The 16,966-nt window shown below is 46.9% G+C and overlaps 1 protein-coding gene across 2 annotated transcripts in view; it reads left to right on the top strand.

The window, feature by feature from the left end:
• The window catches only part of LOC102060432 (gamma-aminobutyric acid receptor subunit beta-4), an 88,530-nt gene extending 72,755 nt beyond the window's left edge, over nt 1-15,775 (top strand). The window contains exons 7-9 of one of the 2 annotated variants that reach the window (XM_005484558.3): nt 252-404; nt 3,031-3,275; nt 5,873-15,775. In XM_005484558.3, the coding sequence (XP_005484615.1) occupies nt 252-404; nt 3,031-3,275; nt 5,873-6,250 (776 nt within the window). In that variant the 3' untranslated portion in view covers nt 6,251-15,775. Of the gene's footprint in view, nt 1-251; nt 405-3,030; nt 3,288-5,872 lie in introns of both variants that reach the window. The other variant, XM_005484557.4, reaches the window with a different exon arrangement.
• Nucleotides 15,776-16,966: the final 1,191 nt, after the last annotated feature.

Raw genomic sequence — 16,966 nt, 5'->3', positions numbered from 1 at the left:
ATAATAATGTCACTTAGGTAGAATTTCCTTTCTTCTTAATACTCCGGGGCAACTGAGCAGATTCTGAAGGGTCCCCTTGCAAAAGCTGACCAGTCTGCAAAACCAGCTGCAGAAACCAGGAGATTTCTCATTATTCCTGCCTCTTGAGAACTTTTTCCAAATAAAATTTCAATTCCTAACCAAAGCTCTTAGCACAAATCCAGCCTTGCCCTCCTCTTACCCCACATCCTCCTTTGATGTCTCACTGGCAGGTTCGTATCTGCGCTTATCCCTGAGTTTCAGGATTAAGAGGAACATTGGTTACTTCATCCTGCAGACCTACATGCCATCCATCCTCATCACCATCCTGTCCTGGGTCTCCTTCTGGATCAACTATGATGCTTCTGCTGCACGAGTGGCACTGGGTATGGACCTTTTTCATTGTGTTTTGGAGGTGTTTTCTTGAGGGAGATCAGCTGTAACAAAGAAAATCCCTTTTCTTTATCAGGTAGCAATTAAACAGGTCTGTTAAAGTTGTCATCCCAAATGGACATATTTTTTTTTCTTCTGAGAAAAACTTTAAATTTTCAGTCAGAAGAGTTACTTGTTTTGTTTTTGTTTATTAGTACTTCCCAAACTGGAGTCTGTTCTATTTGAATCAGTAAAAGTCCTACCAAAAATGTCCTGGGTGTGAGTTTAAACTCTCTAAACAAAAGTGCAGATGGTCACTGATTCTCAGGAATGTGGGACCTTGACATGCCCTAAGTTCCTTCACTCTGGTTTGCACTGGTTTTCTTAAGAAGAGAAATCTGGGCACCTCTTTGCCAACAGGTGTGCCAGGAGTGGCCAGTTCCATGATTAATGAGGCTGGATGGCCAAAAAGTTGTATGGGAATGGTTAAAAGATTAAAGAAATAAAGGAAGGGGCATTACACATTTTTCTGATAGCTCAGACCTCATACAGACACTCTCTGCAGAAAAAGACCTTCAAGGCCAAGGCAAATGTGGGACAGCAGTTAAAGTCCAAGTTCTTCTTTGGCACATGTTCCCCTAAAGAGGAATGTTTTCCTATAAGAGGGGGAAAAATGAGGTCTTTTAAGCAACAGAAGTGAAGTGGGGGTGGATGGCAGATGAGGGTTTGTAAGGAGGAACAGAAGAAATGGGGGATGGCTGGTACATGAGAATGGGGCTGTGCAACATGAGGGGAAGTTCCAGGGCAATAGGAGAGGTAAGGAGGAGCAGGGCTGGATCTGTGAGTGGGACAAGGCTTGGAGAGGCAGCTCAGGGACAGGCTGGGTCTTACAGCAAAGCCTGGGGGCTTCAAGCAGCTCTAGGAGAATGAGTGTGGGAAGACTCAGAGGAGGGGTGGGTTGTACAAAGGTACAAAAGAGGTGATTTGGCTTTGGCTGCTCAGAGAGGCTGGAGCAGGGAGACAGGGAGGGAAGATGAACTTGGTAAATTAAAAGCGTAAGTTGCATTGACAGGAGTATAATCAGAGAGAGAAGAAAAAGAGACCATGGCAGGCATTGTGGAAGCACAAGCAAGAGGGTGGAGGTGAGATGCACAGCTGTTGAGTTTCTGCTGACATCTGGACTCAAAGGAGAAGTCAGGAAAAGAACACTGTAGATCAGAACTGCAACAGCTCTCCCTAAACTATTCCTGACAGTTCTCGACCTAACTTATCCATAAGAAGCTCCAAAAAAAGAAACTCCCCAGCCTCCTCTGGTCACTTTATCTCCAGATTTACCTGCCTGCACAGTCAAAGAGCTCCTCTTTGCCCTAAGTCTCCATTGCAATTTGTCCACTTTTAATGGAGACGTGGAGAACATTCTATCCTCCCTTTCCTTGCCTCAGATTTCTGTATATTTAGACTACTGCCTAAATATAGACCATATTGTGTGCGTATATAAATATATCTCCCTTCTGTTTACCCAACTGAAGGCTAATAGTTCTTTCAGTCTTTTATCAGGAATGACACCAAAGCAGAGTGCGGGTGAAGGGGAAATAGGACAAGGAGAGGTCCAGGGTGCACAGAGAGCCATCACTGTAGAGGTGGGGCTGAAACCACAGGAGCAAATTAAGGTCATGGAGAGTATTAGAGCTGCCAACAGAGAGATGAGGAGGAAAAAAGGAGAAAAGAAGATCAGCAAGGTAGTAAGAACAGCTAGAGAAGCAGAGGAAGACTAGGTTGAAGGGGAAGAGTTACCAGCCCCAAAAGAAATGTGAAGGTTCATTGCTATGTTTTTGGAGCTGGCAGAAGACTGTCAAAGAGGCAAGTCTGGGGCCACTCTGACAGTCCAGAGAAGGGAAGAGCCTGAGAAGAAGCTGAAGAAGAGGACTGAAGCTGTGAGGGTAATCATAGTGAATCAGGCTTTTGGAACTGAGTAGATGGGGACAAAAGTGTTCACAAAATGCTTATTTAAGATGCAAGAAATGTGAGGAGGCCTAAAAAGAAGAGTGTGAGAACCATGGGAGGAATGTGTCCAAGTGATAATTGATGTAATGAATGGTAAAGCTGGTGAGAGGAAGGTGGGAACTCATGGGGTCAAGGACAGAAGCCTACGAGGCAGGCAATAAAAAGAGAATGCCATGAAGAGGAAATCTCTCCACTCTTTCTCCAATTCATGGCATTGGGAACACACAGCAGTTTATAAACTCACGATGCCAAGGATGCTGAGACATTCAGTAGCACACAGTAAAGACTGATGAGTTCATAAAGGAGAAAAAAAGGAGAAGAGGGTAAAAAAGAGCAAAACTGAATGTTTCCTACCACACTGAGAGAAAGAGGGAAGATCAGGGGGACTTAAAGAAACAGGGATGCTGATCCCCATCATGCTGATGATGCTCAGCTTTGACACTTTCTCCAAGTGTTTGCTGCTGGATCATTTTCTGCAGCAATTTGTGGTGGGCATGTGGGCTTAGGATACTGACAGTTGCACTGCTCCCATCCCTCCTGAGGCTGTCCAGGTGGAAGGAGGGATGTGGGAGCTGAGAACAGCATTCCAGGAAACCATCCCACGTGGGTAACAGAGCACCTGCCCTCTCCTCACAGGGGTCACCACGGTGCTTACCATGACAACCATCAACACCCACCTGCGGGAGACTCTGCCCAAGATCCCCTACGTCAAGGCTATTGATGTTTATCTCATGGGCTGCTTCGTCTTCGTGTTCCTGGCCCTCCTGGAGTATGCTTTTGTCAATTACATCTTCTTCGGGCGAGGGCCGCGGCAGCAGAAGAAGCAGAGCGAGCGTGTCAGCAAGGCCAACAACGAGCGCCACCGCTACGAGGAGAAGAGGGTGAGAGAGCAGGTTTGTCCTCTCCTTTCCTTGTGGCAGGAGAATTCAGGCTCTCCACTGGGTGAGCTGCTGTCTTGGTTTGGAAAGACAGGAGTCTGCTAAGGAAGGCAGGACCCTCCCCTGAAATGGAGAATGTAAACCCCCCCCACCCCTACAAATTGCTATACATTTTAAATTAAGGGGCTCAGGCAAAATGATGGGAGCAGGAAATAACAGTTCTTCAATAGGGAAGAAAATAAAAGGATAAAATAAACAATGCAGTACACTAGAACAACACTGACAGAGTCAGAACCCAGCCTGACACCCTGTGGGTCAGGGTGTTGGCAGCAGTCCCATTGGAATTGTGGCTCAGCCCTCCTGCAGTGTCAGGGGTGGTTCTGCTGGAGCAGGGATCCTGTAGAGAAGGATGGATTCTTCCTCTGAAGATCCAGGGGAAGGAGAGGCAGCTGCTGTTCCTCTGGGGAATCCAGTGGAGAAGCCGTGCTGGTGTCTCAAAACCTCTGGATTATATCCAGGTAGGAATGCTTGGCTCCTCCCTCTGGGCTCACATCTCCCAATGGGATGCTGTAGTTCTTATCAGCCATGCAGGGACATTCAATAGCTGTTATCAGCAGATGTCCCCTCCCAAGGGAGGAGTGAATGTGGTCACTCAAAGAGAGAAATAAGGCAAACTGCCCCCTTGACAAAAGATAATCTGCCATACAGCTGGCAATAGAAAACATCTTGCCTTGCAATCCGGAACAGCAGCAGAGCAGTCTTTGTGCTCATCACAAGAGCTGAACCCCAGTTTCCTTTCTCTGGTGGTTACTGGGAATTTTTCCGCCTTGATCATCCTCATCCAGCCGCACCAGAGCCCTCCTTTTGCGTGAGGCAGGTGTAGCCAAAAGTCCCTCTGTGTGTTTTGGTCCTCCTGTGTCAGCAGAATCACACTTCCCCCACTAAAAATTTGCTGCAAGCACGTCCTTCTACCCCAGCAGCAGAGGTACTCAATGTATCCTTAATGCACCATGTTCAGAGCTCACAAATGACCCCATCAGGGCTATAGTCACCAAACTCTGGGGAAGAAAAGAAACTCCCCAACATGATCTTTTAAGTATTTTTTATTTTATCTGTAAGTCAGGCATTACTTTATTCTGGCCAGGATGTTCAGTGGAAATCAGTCCAGCCACATGTGTTTCTTTACCAGAATTTTCACATATTTATATGTTTCAAAAAAAAATCCCCAAAGAAATTCTCATTCTTTGGTTCTGCATTAGACAATTCTTAATATTTGATCTCCTATTGGCTATCGATTCCTTCAATGCTATTTTTGGTCCTCATTCTTTGGCTTCCTTATCAATCTTTTCCCAGACTGGGAACCTGCCAGGGGTTTAATATCTGTTAATGTCTCTCTATCTCCTGTGTATCTTCTGGCTACTTCCACCCTATAGATATTAAGCTCTCAGAATCTAGGAATCTTCATTTCGTTGATTGAGGCCTCACCCAGTGAGACTCAAACCCTCAATGAACAGAATCTTTTGAAGAGAAACCTCAGTTTCCACCCCCCTTTGGCAAAGGTGAACTAACCCATGACTAAAGTTAATTTTTTTATAAGTTATGTAATTTCTAACAGCATTGCTCCCCAGAAATCTGTTCAGAATCACCCCTAATGGTATGCAGGACACCCAGTATTGTATTTGCTGTGAAATGTCCCAGTGAAGGCAGGAATGATGAATCTGACTCCATGTTCTCAAAAGGCTAAAATATTACTTTATAATACTATATTATATTAAAGAATACTATACGATACTAAAGAATACAGAAAGCATACTTAATGCTAAAAAGATAATAATGAAAACTTGTGACTCTTTCCAGAGTCTCGACACAGCTTGGCCCTGATTGACCAAAGAGTCAAAATAACTCACACCAGAATCCAATTGTTAGGAAAATTAATCCACAAATACTAGAGGTTTATGTCCAAAAAGGAGACAGAGGAGTCCTATTTGGCTTTATTCAAATAAAGGAAGAGGCCATGGGGCATTCCCCTGGGATCTCTCACATTTTTGGAGGACGCAGCCTCCTTTTTATCCCAGTTTCCTGAGCACATTTCCCTTCTCTCTTTCCCTGTTAGCTGAGGTACTTGAGAGGTACAAACTTCCTAGAACACCTGATACCAAAGATTTCCCTCTAATGTATAACCCTCCCTTTTAATTTTTAATTCTTACAGAATTTAGGGGGTTTTCCTTCCCCACTGTTTCTTTCATCTTTCAATGTCTAATTTCATTTATCAGCAAACCTAAAATTTATTTGTAAAGGCAAATATCTTTTTCCATTCATCAATCAGTGGAATCCTTCCCCTTGTTTCTTTTATCTGGTTTTATCTACCTGCAGACCTATAGCTTGTTTGTAAACACAAATCTGCTATTCCTCTCACCTATGGGTAAACAATCTCCAAACTCATTCCAAAGGAGCAAAACACAGGAGAAGCAAACAAGATAAGACTTGTTTTCCTTTTCTCTGAGGCTTCTTAGCTTCCCAGGAGAAAAATCCTGGGCAAAGGGATTTCTCCAGGGAATGCGAATGCCACAACCCCTCTGTTTCTGTGTTCCCCGTCCCAGGTTGACCCTTATGGTAACATCCTCCTCAGCACACTGGAGATGAACAACGAGCTGCTGGCCACGGACATGATGAGCAGCGTGGGCGACTCTCGAAACTCTGTCATGTCCTTCGAAGGCTCAGGAATCCAGTTCCGCAAGCCGCTGGCCTCTCGGGATGGCTTTGGCCACCACCCCACCCTGGACCGCCACGTCCCGCTGAGCCACCACGCCGCCGCCCGCAACCGCGCCAACTGCCGCCTGCGCCGGCGGTCGTCCAAGCTGAAGCTCAAAATCCCAGACCTGACAGACGTCAGCACCATTGACAAGTGGTCAAGGATCATTTTTCCAATCACTTTTGGATTCTTCAACCTTGTTTACTGGTTGTACTATGTAAATTGATGCCTGCGGCCTCCGAGAGAGATAATAGGGACAGACACTCAGACAATGACAACACAGGAGTGTTGTGGTCTTTTGGGTTTGGGTTTTACTCTTTACTATCATTGTCATTTATTCCTATGGTTCATTAGATTTATTCTAAGCTTACTCTTCTCTTTTCAGCACATGTAGAACCACGGAGTGTGGGATGGGGTAAAGGGAGAGAAAGGTATGGGAGGGGGTTTGGTTTCAGGGAGGGATGTGTTTGTCTTGATTTTGGTTTCCTGCTGAAGGACTTACACCACTGTACAAAAAAAAAAAAAAATCCAAACCAACAAAAACAACAAAAACCAAAAAAAAAAGGAAAGAAAGAAAAAAAGAAAAAAAGACAGAAAAAAAGAAAAAAACACACAAAAAAACCCCAAAACCAAGAAAATATAAAAAAAAAAGAGGGGGGAGATTTAAAGAAATTGAGTCAAAAACTGGTGGGGGCGATAGGTTATCTTTGGCTGTGCTCACTAATGCTCTATCCTCACTTCCATTTCACTACTGAATTTCATCTTTCACTTTCAGTCCTATTATATATTTTTTAATCTTTCTTCTATCACTGTTCTTAACCCCTTCATGTTAATTCTTTCATGGATTCATGAGATGATGGGGTTTCATTCTCACGCTATGAGATTTTTCTTTTCTTTTTCTCTCTCTCCCTCTCTCTTGCTTACAAGCCTAAAAGAGTCTTTTAAACCAACAAATAAAAAGAATATTTATTTTGGAAGAGCTGGGAAGGGAGGGGAAGATGAGGCAATTATTTGGGAGGGAAGGGGCAACGTGGGGTTTATGGGGGGGGGGAGGAGGGAACTTATCAAAACCAAGGCACATTTGCAAGATGCCTTTTTCCACCTTCAGGAGTTTGCAAGCTGTTTTTCCTGTGTGAATGTGCGTGTATGGAGCATCTGTGTGTGTGTGTGTGTGTGTGTGTGTGGGCACGTGTGTCCATGGATGTGTGTGTGCAAGCATGTTTTCTGGGGAGGGGGGCTGGGGAGGGGGGTTTTGTAATATCTTTTGTAGAAAGAGAACACAGATGACATTTAACTGGCAGCGTGTTTGGGGAGGGAGGGAGGGAGGGAATAGCAGGGGTTTGTTTGCTCATTGCAGCTTCACCAGGTTGGAGGTCGGGGTCCCAGCTCCAGAGGCAGAGCTGGGGAGGCAGAGTGTGCAAATTGGCACTTGCTGAGGGCAGAGAGGGATTTGGGATCAGCAATAGGGCAGTGCTGCTGGTCACTGCTGGCATCTGATCTCGAGGAGACTAAGCTGATTTAGTCCTCAGGGGAAGGGTTGTTCCTAGTTATCCCCACCCTGCATCTTCCTTACTGAGCCTGGAGAGAAAAGCAGTTGCAGGATTCTAAAAATTCAACCCTTTCCCTCTCTCCCTGTTCCTTATGCCAGACAGTGGATCCACACTCCAGCCCTCTGAGTGACCATAGCCTGCATCAAGGCACAGGAAAGGCTGGATATCATTTAACTTGGTTATGTTTCAGGATAAAAAAAATAGGGAAATGATAATGATCCCCTTTCCTAAGAAGTTCAGGAGTGAATGGTTAGCTGGCAGCCTCTGATCTGTGCTGCTTCTACCAGGCCTCCCTTTATGTCTGTTAAGATGTACAGAGTGTAGAAAAAAGCACCCTGTGCCCTTCCTTGCAGATGATGAAGCTGAGGATGAGGTGGGGTTCCATGGAGCATCATCCTGCTGGAGGATGATGGTCTCCAAAGGCTGGGCAGGGGGAAAGGTTGCACTGAAAATGCTGAGCTTGGTGCTTGTGGAAGCCCCTGAGTCTCCAGGAGCTTCCATCCACAGGCATTCCTGAGGAAGGTACAGGAAGGGAACTTGGCCTTGCACAGCAAGGTCTGACTTTCCCAAAGGAGCCAGTGAAAACCACTGAATTATTGGCCACTTTGGCAATCACTGATGATTGATAATCTCCCTGACAATATTAATAAAAGCCATGAAAATGTTAAATTCACAAGTGCAAAACTTTAACCCTAGGGTCATTCTGCCATTACTAGAGTAATGATGAGAACCTTGTTCTTACCTGACAGAGTTTTTTCGTGTCAGACCCACGGACACCTACATTGCCCTTTAGTCAATCATCTTTTTATTTTCCTGCTAGCATTCTCCTCCCTTTTCCTCAGTTCCCATTGCTTGGGAGAGCAGAGTGATCCCCTGCAGATGACCCTGATGCACATCTTTCATTCACTAATTTATGTCTGTACAATACTATGAAAATGTGAATCTCTCCAGGCCTGACCCAGTAACTCTGAAGTCAGGGAAAGTTTTGCCTGGACTTGGCTGAAGCAGGATCAGGCCTCATCAGAGTAATTATTGTTATTTTTATATCAGTAATGTGTCTTATGCAGAATCTGAAGCATAAGAGTAAAGCATCCCCCCTTCCCCATGTGTCTGTCCCCCTCTCTCATGTTCATGCATGCACATGTTTGGGCCAGGCCTACCTGGACTCACCAAGGTTTTAGCACAATTGTTAAATCAGACTTATATTCTCCCCTGCCCTGCAGAACAGTCTCCTGCTGGTTTCCCCATCCATGAGCAGTGCTGCTGGGGATGGGTTTTCCCCAAATTGCTGCAGTTCATGGTCTGTATAGGTCTGTACAGGAATAGGAGTCTGTAGGACCAGGTAGTTCTGTCTACCTGATATGCAGGAATTAAAGCTTGGCCAGTGGAGAAAATTACACTTCCTAGTGTGATTCTATTCAGAAATATCTTTTAAATGCTTTAATGGAAGTCATAAAGTTGTGCTTTATGACAGCAGCAGTAGAATCTCAGTGGATCTCAGCATGGCATGGCTGCAGCTCCCACATGGAGACTGCTTATCAGCAGGTCCAGTTTGCAAGGGGAGCCTAACCAGGTGATTGATGATTCAATAAAACATTTAAAATTTTACCCTTTATATCTGTGATTGCAATGTAAAGGGTGGTCAGAAGGATAAAAGTGGGGAGAAAAAGAGGCAGTTATAAAAAGCCTATTAAAATTGGAGGGAAAACAAATGGCTGTGGGGTAAGAAATACTGAAGCTGAGGAAGATGACTCAGGAACTGCAGGAATCTGACAGTTGTAGTAAAAGCCTGACAAATGTGTGGTATGAGTTAGGCACCCGAGAGCTGTCTGAGCTGGCCCCAAAGGCTGGCAGGGCCAGCAGCACACAGATGATGCAAACCCCAGAGATGCTCTGTGCTTCTCAGAGCTGAGCCCCACATGGGGTGGGGTCCTGAGGGACCAGTGTCCTGCAGGTACAGCCTCCAGAAACTGGAGATCAGGCACAGGGAGGCTGTGTTTAATATTTGAGGCTTCAATCCAGGATTGAGCCCAGTGACAATCCAAAAGCTTTCCAGGGAAAAAAAGCTCTGCTTAGCAGATTTCTTCTCCTGCTGGGACTGGGAGCCAGATTCCTGTGTTGTGGCCTCAGTTCTCTGTTGGCTGGGCTCTCTTTCTTATCAGGAGTCATCCCAGTTTCTCTCTTTGAATGTTTCTAACTTGGTATTACCAGGTCAGTGTTACTCACAGAGTCAGTACATCCAGACTCCTGGACTTTTGGGTCCAACACAATGATCTTTGCCAAAGAGTGTGTGGTCAGGACTGGTGACAGTTCAGGAGCTGCCTTACACTTGCTGGTGATGGGGCAGAGTGCTGGAGAACAACAGAGAGTCCTGGGAGTGGGATGAGGACTAGGAAACGGGAGGGAAGGATGCTGAAAGCCTTTAAGAAAGCCTTTAAGAAGCTGCCTGCTCCACCCCTAAGGAAGGCAACAAACCCCTGTCTTGTTTTGAGGTCCAGCGACCCAGAAAGGTCATAGAGAAGGAAAAACAAGGCATATTATTGATGCTCAAGGCTCAGAGGTTTCAAGCCATCACAAGCATGAGTGTTACCAGAAGGTGGAGGGGATTTCCATGCTGCATCTGGTGTGCCCACTGCCCTCCTCTTCTTCACAGAGGGGAAAGGGGAAAAAGGGTTTGTGAGTGCTTTTCCGGAGTGGAGCTGCTTCTGGCTTTTGCTGCAGGGGTGCAGGAGGCAATGCTCAGGGCCTGGTTTGCCGCAGGACTGCTGCTTGCTGGGTTGTGGTTTTTAGCATTTGAACATGAGGGGTGCTCTGGGCTGCCTGAGGGGGCTGGGCTGGGGGAGAATGTTTTGCACCTTTTCCATGTGTAACAGCCTAGGGATGGCATGTGGAAGAGGAGAAGGAGGAGCAGAAATAGAAATGAAATCTCTCTCAGGACATACATGGCCAACACAACTCTATTGCTTCATTTTCTGATACTGTATAGTGCTGTCACTCAGGGACCTTTAGTGACTGGGACCTTGGGACTGTAATTCTGCCTGTCCCCTTCCTATCCCCCCTTTGCCTTGAGTGTTGAGAGATGAAAAGACAATGAGAGGAAGTGCAAAAGAGGGAAATAAGCCCTGCTAGCAAACCCCTGCTATTCCATGGGTGACAGAAAAGCTTTGGTTACTGAGGTAAAAGGAAGATGTAAACCTTTATATTCATGGCTTTGAGCATAAACCAGCCACTAGTGTATATAGGATAAGTTGACCGTGCATGAAACAAACAGGACTGTAGGTTTTAAATGGCATCCAACTTTCTTGCATGCACATCTGACACCACGCCAGCAGCTTATGTCTTGCAAATAAGTAGGGAACCTGCCAAGGCTTGGCACTTCCTCTGTCCAATGGACAGCACATCCACTTCCCAGAAACAGAGCCAGGAAGGGAAGTGATCTGGCCAGTCTGTTTGACCAGATCTGCTCCAGAGGGTCTGGCAGGAGGAGATAGGGGGTGAGGAAGGGAGCTGGTTTTGTTCTCTTTGTTGTGGAGAGGAGGAAGGGGTTTAAATCTCTGTTTCCAGACAGAAGAGAAGCCTCTGGAGCTGCAGACCAAAGGACAGTGGCTTTAGGGAAGGTGGTTACTGGAATCCTGATGGAGAGGAGGGCTTGAGGAAAAGGTGCTTGGTGGGAGAGAGCTGTAACTTCAGAAGCAGAGCAAATAGGAGAGAGCTTTTGAAAATATATGTGCAATACATCAGGTTTGCAGGGACTGGGGCACTGGGGACAGCCCTGAGTCAGACAGGCTGGGTCCAGCTGCAGGCAGCACTCCAGGACGGCCAGCCATGGCAGCAGTCCCTGGTGGGCACAGCCTGTCCTCTCTGGGGGACAGGGAGGGCAGGAACAGGGAAGGAGGGAGACTCAGGGTGCGTGGCCATCAGCAGAGCTCAGTCCCCGGGGGCAGGGACAATCAGATGCATCCAGACAAAGTTGCAGGAGCTGGGCTGAGATGTGCAGGGGAGTGACCACCATGCCAGGCTGGGGCACGGCTGAGCCCTGCCCTGGGGTCACACCAGAGACAACGAGGCAAGAAACGTCCTGCTGGTTACCAAATGCTTTCTGGGAGAGGAAACTGGCCTTACCAAGCAGGGCAGGATGTCTTTACAGTAGATGTGAAAGTTGGGATGGGGCATGGTTTGGGTAAGAGATGTGAAACCAATGTGTTGGAAGCAGGACCTAACGCAGATGCTGGGAGGGAGGGAGGGAGGGTGGAAAGGTGGGAGGGAAGGAAGCAGAGACTGGGGAAGAGAAGATGTATATAGTGTTGGGTTTTATTTTTCATTTCCTTTTGTTCCTTTTTTTTTTTTTAAGAAAAAAAAGTTGTTTGATTTCTAATGTCTTGATGTAAACCAAATAAAAACAGTTCTGTACATTCAGAAGTAAAGAACAGCTGAAAGGTGACAAGTACAATAAAGAAGCACTGACCTCCAGGCTACTATAACCATTTCCCCAGACTTTTCCCACAGGATTGGAGGGCAGACCTGTGCCTGTGCCTGTGCTGTGCCTGCACAGAGGTGCTGGGATGGTGACCTTGGGGCTGGCTCCCTGATCCACCTGTGAGTGCAGCACAGAAGAGGTGGGCAGTAGAGGTGGAAGTGATGGTATGTAAGTAACTTTTCAGTGTTTGATCCCACCACCCCTGAGGCCAGCAGGAGGAGGCTGTGTGCTAAACCCCAGTCCCTTGTGCACAGGGTCTCTTCCCAGAGCCAGCCTGCCTCATGCCTTACTGTGGTAGGAGATGTAGTGAGGAGGGGAGGATGGGATTAGCTGTCCCTTGGATAAATGGGGCAATGCAGATGGAACAAAGGCAGTGGAGCCTGAACTGGAATTGCCAGTCTTGTGTTTGGTGCTTTGGAAAAGCAGAGGGCAGTTTTGCCTCCATGGGGCAGAAAGTGTGGCTTCTCTGCAGTGGGGCCAATAAATGTCCTGTTATTTGTGTTATTGCAGCAAGACCAAAAAGAAAAAAAAAGCAAAGCAAACCAGCACTTGATGTGCAAGGCAGACCTAAGGGGAGTCTCAATCCTCTTAGGAAAGGCCAATCTTCAGCAGAAAGGCTGGAGTGCATCAACATGGGGCGGTCCCAGAGCCCCCTCAGCCCTTTCTGCCGCTGACCAGGCCACCAGCACTGGTGGGGAGCCAAGGGCAGGTGCTTTGCTGAGACAGAACCACGGGGACTTGTGTGAGCTCCTGCACTGCACTGTGCTCTGCCACAAAGGGCAGCCCCTTGCTCCCAGAGTCTGGGAGTATCACCACAGAGACAATGGACCCACAGCACCCCAAAGCTCCCCAGCGGACCCACAGCATCCTAAAGCTCCCCTCCCCAGCCCCATGCCATGGGCTGTCTGCTCCCATCTAAGACAGCCTCAACTTGCCATTGCCAGGGGCAGAAAGCACTCAGTCAATAATATTGAAAATGTGTGTGACAAAGTGAGGAGAGGAGATGTGATAGACCCATTTATGATCCAGGGATGCACATTTTATCATTTGCACAGGCTGAGCTTGGCATTTATGCTGGCAGACTTTTCCCCCAGAAAGGATGAAACAGTATAGTGGTGAGTAACGATATTTTTGTGAAGGGGATGATAATTTCTCTTCCAGTATGTTTTAAACAGTGTTGGTTTGCCTTCTGTGAAGCCTAATGCCTCCCAGCTCTCAGTGCTCTGATGTGGGGAAGCACCAGAGTTTATTGTTTCACTTAATTAGGTGCTGGGTCCATGTTTTTGGGAGTCTTGCTGGATGTCTGATGGACACAAAGACCAAAGATCTCTCCCAACCCTCTGGACATGCCTTGCCCAGCCTGTGCTTTGCTGGATGTGCCATCACATGGCTCATGGTGCCCAGCCCTGGTGCTGATGAGCCTGCTGAAAGGGTTTGGGGATCCATGGGCTGGGAGAAGCCAGGCCAGCAAGGAAGGAAATTGTGCTTTTACCTTTGTTGTGATGCTGATGGCCCTTGGGTCCTCAGGCCAGGGCAGTGGCTGGGTTTCCAGCAGCAGGAGCAGCCTGTCCAGGTTAGCAGAGGCTTTTCTCTCTGTGCCTGGTCTCCTGCCTGCAGAGAAGGGAGCTGGCACTGCCCCTGCACTGACAGATGCTCTGCTCCACACTGGGATGAACTTGCTGGTCTTGGCTCTGTCCCTAAAGGAGTCCTCCCATTTCACCTGTAGGGGATGGTGCCTCTGGCTGGGCTTTTCTCCCTCACCACCATCCCCTGGCTGGGCTGGAGCCCTGCAATGGCCTCTCACAGCGAGGCCAGAGGGTCTCAGAGCAGGGGCAAACAGGTAACTCCTGGTGCACAATACTGGGACATATCAGGTGGGAGCCCAAGGTGCACCTTGTGAGAGAGCTGCTGCTGCTACAGCTGATGATGCTTTAACCTCTTTTCCCCAGAAGCAGAGTCCTACAGAACCTGACAGCCTGGGGACCAGTGTGCTACCTGCCTCAGGGACAGCTGGGGACCCACAGGGGCTGTTTTGGACAGGAATAGCTCTTTTGCCAGTGCAGATTTCAGGCTTTTGTTAGAGATCTTGTCACCCCTGAGGCCCTTGAGTTTTGAGGCAGACAGAAGGAAGATGTGTCCCAGAGCCTCACACAAGCAGAGACTGGGCACAAATCCCTGAGTTTCAGCCCCTGCCAAGGCTAGCAAGGTTAGAAAGGGAGTTGGCAACCCTTCCCTCTCCCATTTCCCTTGCACTGAAGCAAGAAAGGGATGGGCAAAGCAGAGAATAAACCCACACAGTCCCAGCCCAGCAAAGCCCCATGTCTTGCTCAAGTCTGAGCACAGGAGCAAACCTGACAACTGCACATCTCCTTGAAATCCTGCCTGGATCTGACAGCTTCTCTGGGCTGGGGCCAGTGGGCTTGGCAGGCCAAAAGGGAAGATTCTGAGGGAGCAAACCCCTAGAAAGGCTCAGCAGTCGTCACAGAGAAGGATTTCTGTTACCTGGCAGGATGAGCAGCTAGGTGCTAGAGGAGAAAATGGAAAAACTGAGGATAAGGGAAAGCCCCAGGAGTCACCCAGAAATAGCCCAACCTCTGGCAAATACACATGACCCTGTGGCAGGGCTGTGGTGGGGTCTGTGGGGTGGGTTGTTTTATTTCCTTTTTCTACTGCCTGGCATGTCATAATATTGTGTCTTTGTGTGAAATCACATCCCCTGCCAAAAGAGAACCCAGCTCCTGGAGGGCAAACACCCAGTGTGCTCACCACAGGGATGGTGCACCAAAAAAGACACAAAAACAAGGCTGGGACATCTTCCCAGGAAAATCTGTTCCATTTCTGGCTCATCCTCTCCAGCTGCACCCACCCATCTCCCTCCCAAAGACGAAGAAGCTGCAGTGTCTTCTCTGGCTGGGGACAATTGCTGGGGCCTGAAATCCAAACAGCTGAACAGCAAGAGGGCAGGAGGATCAATGTCAGTGTCAAAGTGTGCTGTCAAAGGGAATGCTGTGAACCATCTTAACATATTCTGAGTGGCTGCATTGCATCCTGTACAGCGTTATTAAAAAACAAACAAAAAAAAAAAAGAGAAAAAAAAGAAAAAAAAAAACAACCCAGAACAAACCACCCATTTTTATGATCTTTAATTTGCATTTTCTGCATGAAATAAGACCTTGATCCTTGTCTTTTTTCACAAAAGCAGATTCTGCTTTAACTAATGTAAAAAAAAAAAGGGGGGAAAAAGGAAAGAAAAATAATGTTTCTAGCAAAGTGATTTAGATGTAGAAATTTTTGTAAAAAAAAAAAGAAAACAACAAAAAAAAGGGAAAAAATCAACAAAGAAATAAAATAAAATGACCTAAAGAGCCATCTTTGTCTACTCTAGAGGTGGGAAGGTGTGACTGGTGGGTGGCACTTTCTGCTGTGTCTGTGGGAGCCCAGGGCAGCCAGGAGGGCTCTGGGAAGGACGTGGTCACCAATTGCTGCCAGGCACTTTCAAAAACTGTCAAACTGTCCCTTCAGCATCTTCCAGGGACAGGGGCAGGAGGGCAGGGGAAGGGTGGGAAGGGGCAGGGAGAGTTGCCTTGATTTTCTTTTGGGGTTTTGTTTGGGGTGTTTCTGTTCCTGTAGTGACAGTTTTTGAAAGGTGACAATGAACAAAAGTGAAAAAAAAAACCCAACAAACTTGAAAAGAGTTTACAATTTTGTACAAACATGATAAATACTAACAGCAAATGTTTTTAAAAATGGTCCATACCAATGCCAAAATAATGTAATGTGTACATTAATTTATCACATTAGTTTATTATCTCTTTGTTTCTTTTTCTTTTTTTTTCTTCTTTTTTTTTTTTGAAAAAAAGGTGTTAAAACACAAAAAAGATATTTCTTTTTTAACAAATGCTGTATGTGGACATAAATGTACTTGAACACCGTTGGTTATTAACTGGTTAGGAAACTTGGCCTTTTGGGTTTGTGCTTTTTTTTTCCTACCCAGAACAAAAGTAACACCTATAAAATACAGCCTTTGAAGGTGAAACAATCAACTCCTCTGGCTGGTCTGAGTGTTCTCCCTGTTTCCATTTGCAAGGCTCTGTCTTTAGGCCTTGCCATAGAGAGGACTCCAACTTGTCCTGAGCTTTAAACACAGCTGTGGTAATGCCACCTCAAAGGTGTCCCAAGGACTTTGCTAAGACCTAAGCAAAGTTTTCTGCATTTCCAAGTGTTCTGCTGGCCTGAACCAAGAGCTGGAATGTGCTCAAGCTCCATGACACTGCCTGGACCAGAGAAAATCAAAATAGATTCTCACTCTTGTTTTTCCACCACAAGGTGAGTGATTTATCCTAACTCTGAGGAACGAAGATCAGGAATTCTTCATTTTTGAGGGCTCTTCACTCCTATTTCCAAAAGCAACTGAGATATTCAAGCTCTTGCAGGCTTTGCCATGCTGAACAAAAGGGAACCAGTCAGGACCTTTTTCAGAAATGACTGATGCACTTCCAGCAAGATATGGAGGTATTTAATGACCAGACTGAAGCTCCCAAATTCATGTTTGGAAGTTCAAAAGTCCATTTAGAGGCCTTAGGATGTTCAAGTCAGGCTGCTTATCCAGCCAGGGGAGTGGGGGACTCTGTTGTCACCCAGGGAGGGACTGTGGGGACATGGGGGTGCTGGCAGGGGTGGATTGTGGTCAGTGATGATGGCAGGAAAAGGAGGGAGCTGGCCTGGAATCCCCACTTCCCTGGGCTGCAAAGGGATGTTGCCAGCCCAAAATCCATTCCCCACCCAGGCTCTGCTCTCCAGCTTGGTCTGCTCCACACCTGTGTGTGACCGTGTTCACAGGGGTTCTTGGATGAGTGAAGAGATGAGGATCTGACTCCATGTATCAAAGGCTTGGTTTATTATTTTATGATATATA

The sequence above is a fragment of the Zonotrichia albicollis genome, chromosome 14, assembly GCF_047830755.1.
Source record: "Zonotrichia albicollis isolate bZonAlb1 chromosome 14, bZonAlb1.hap1, whole genome shotgun sequence".
NCBI classification, from domain to species: domain Eukaryota; kingdom Metazoa; phylum Chordata; class Aves; order Passeriformes; family Passerellidae; genus Zonotrichia; species Zonotrichia albicollis.
The sequence above is the reverse complement of the archived record's forward strand: the minus strand, read 5'-3'. Positions and strand labels throughout refer to the sequence as shown.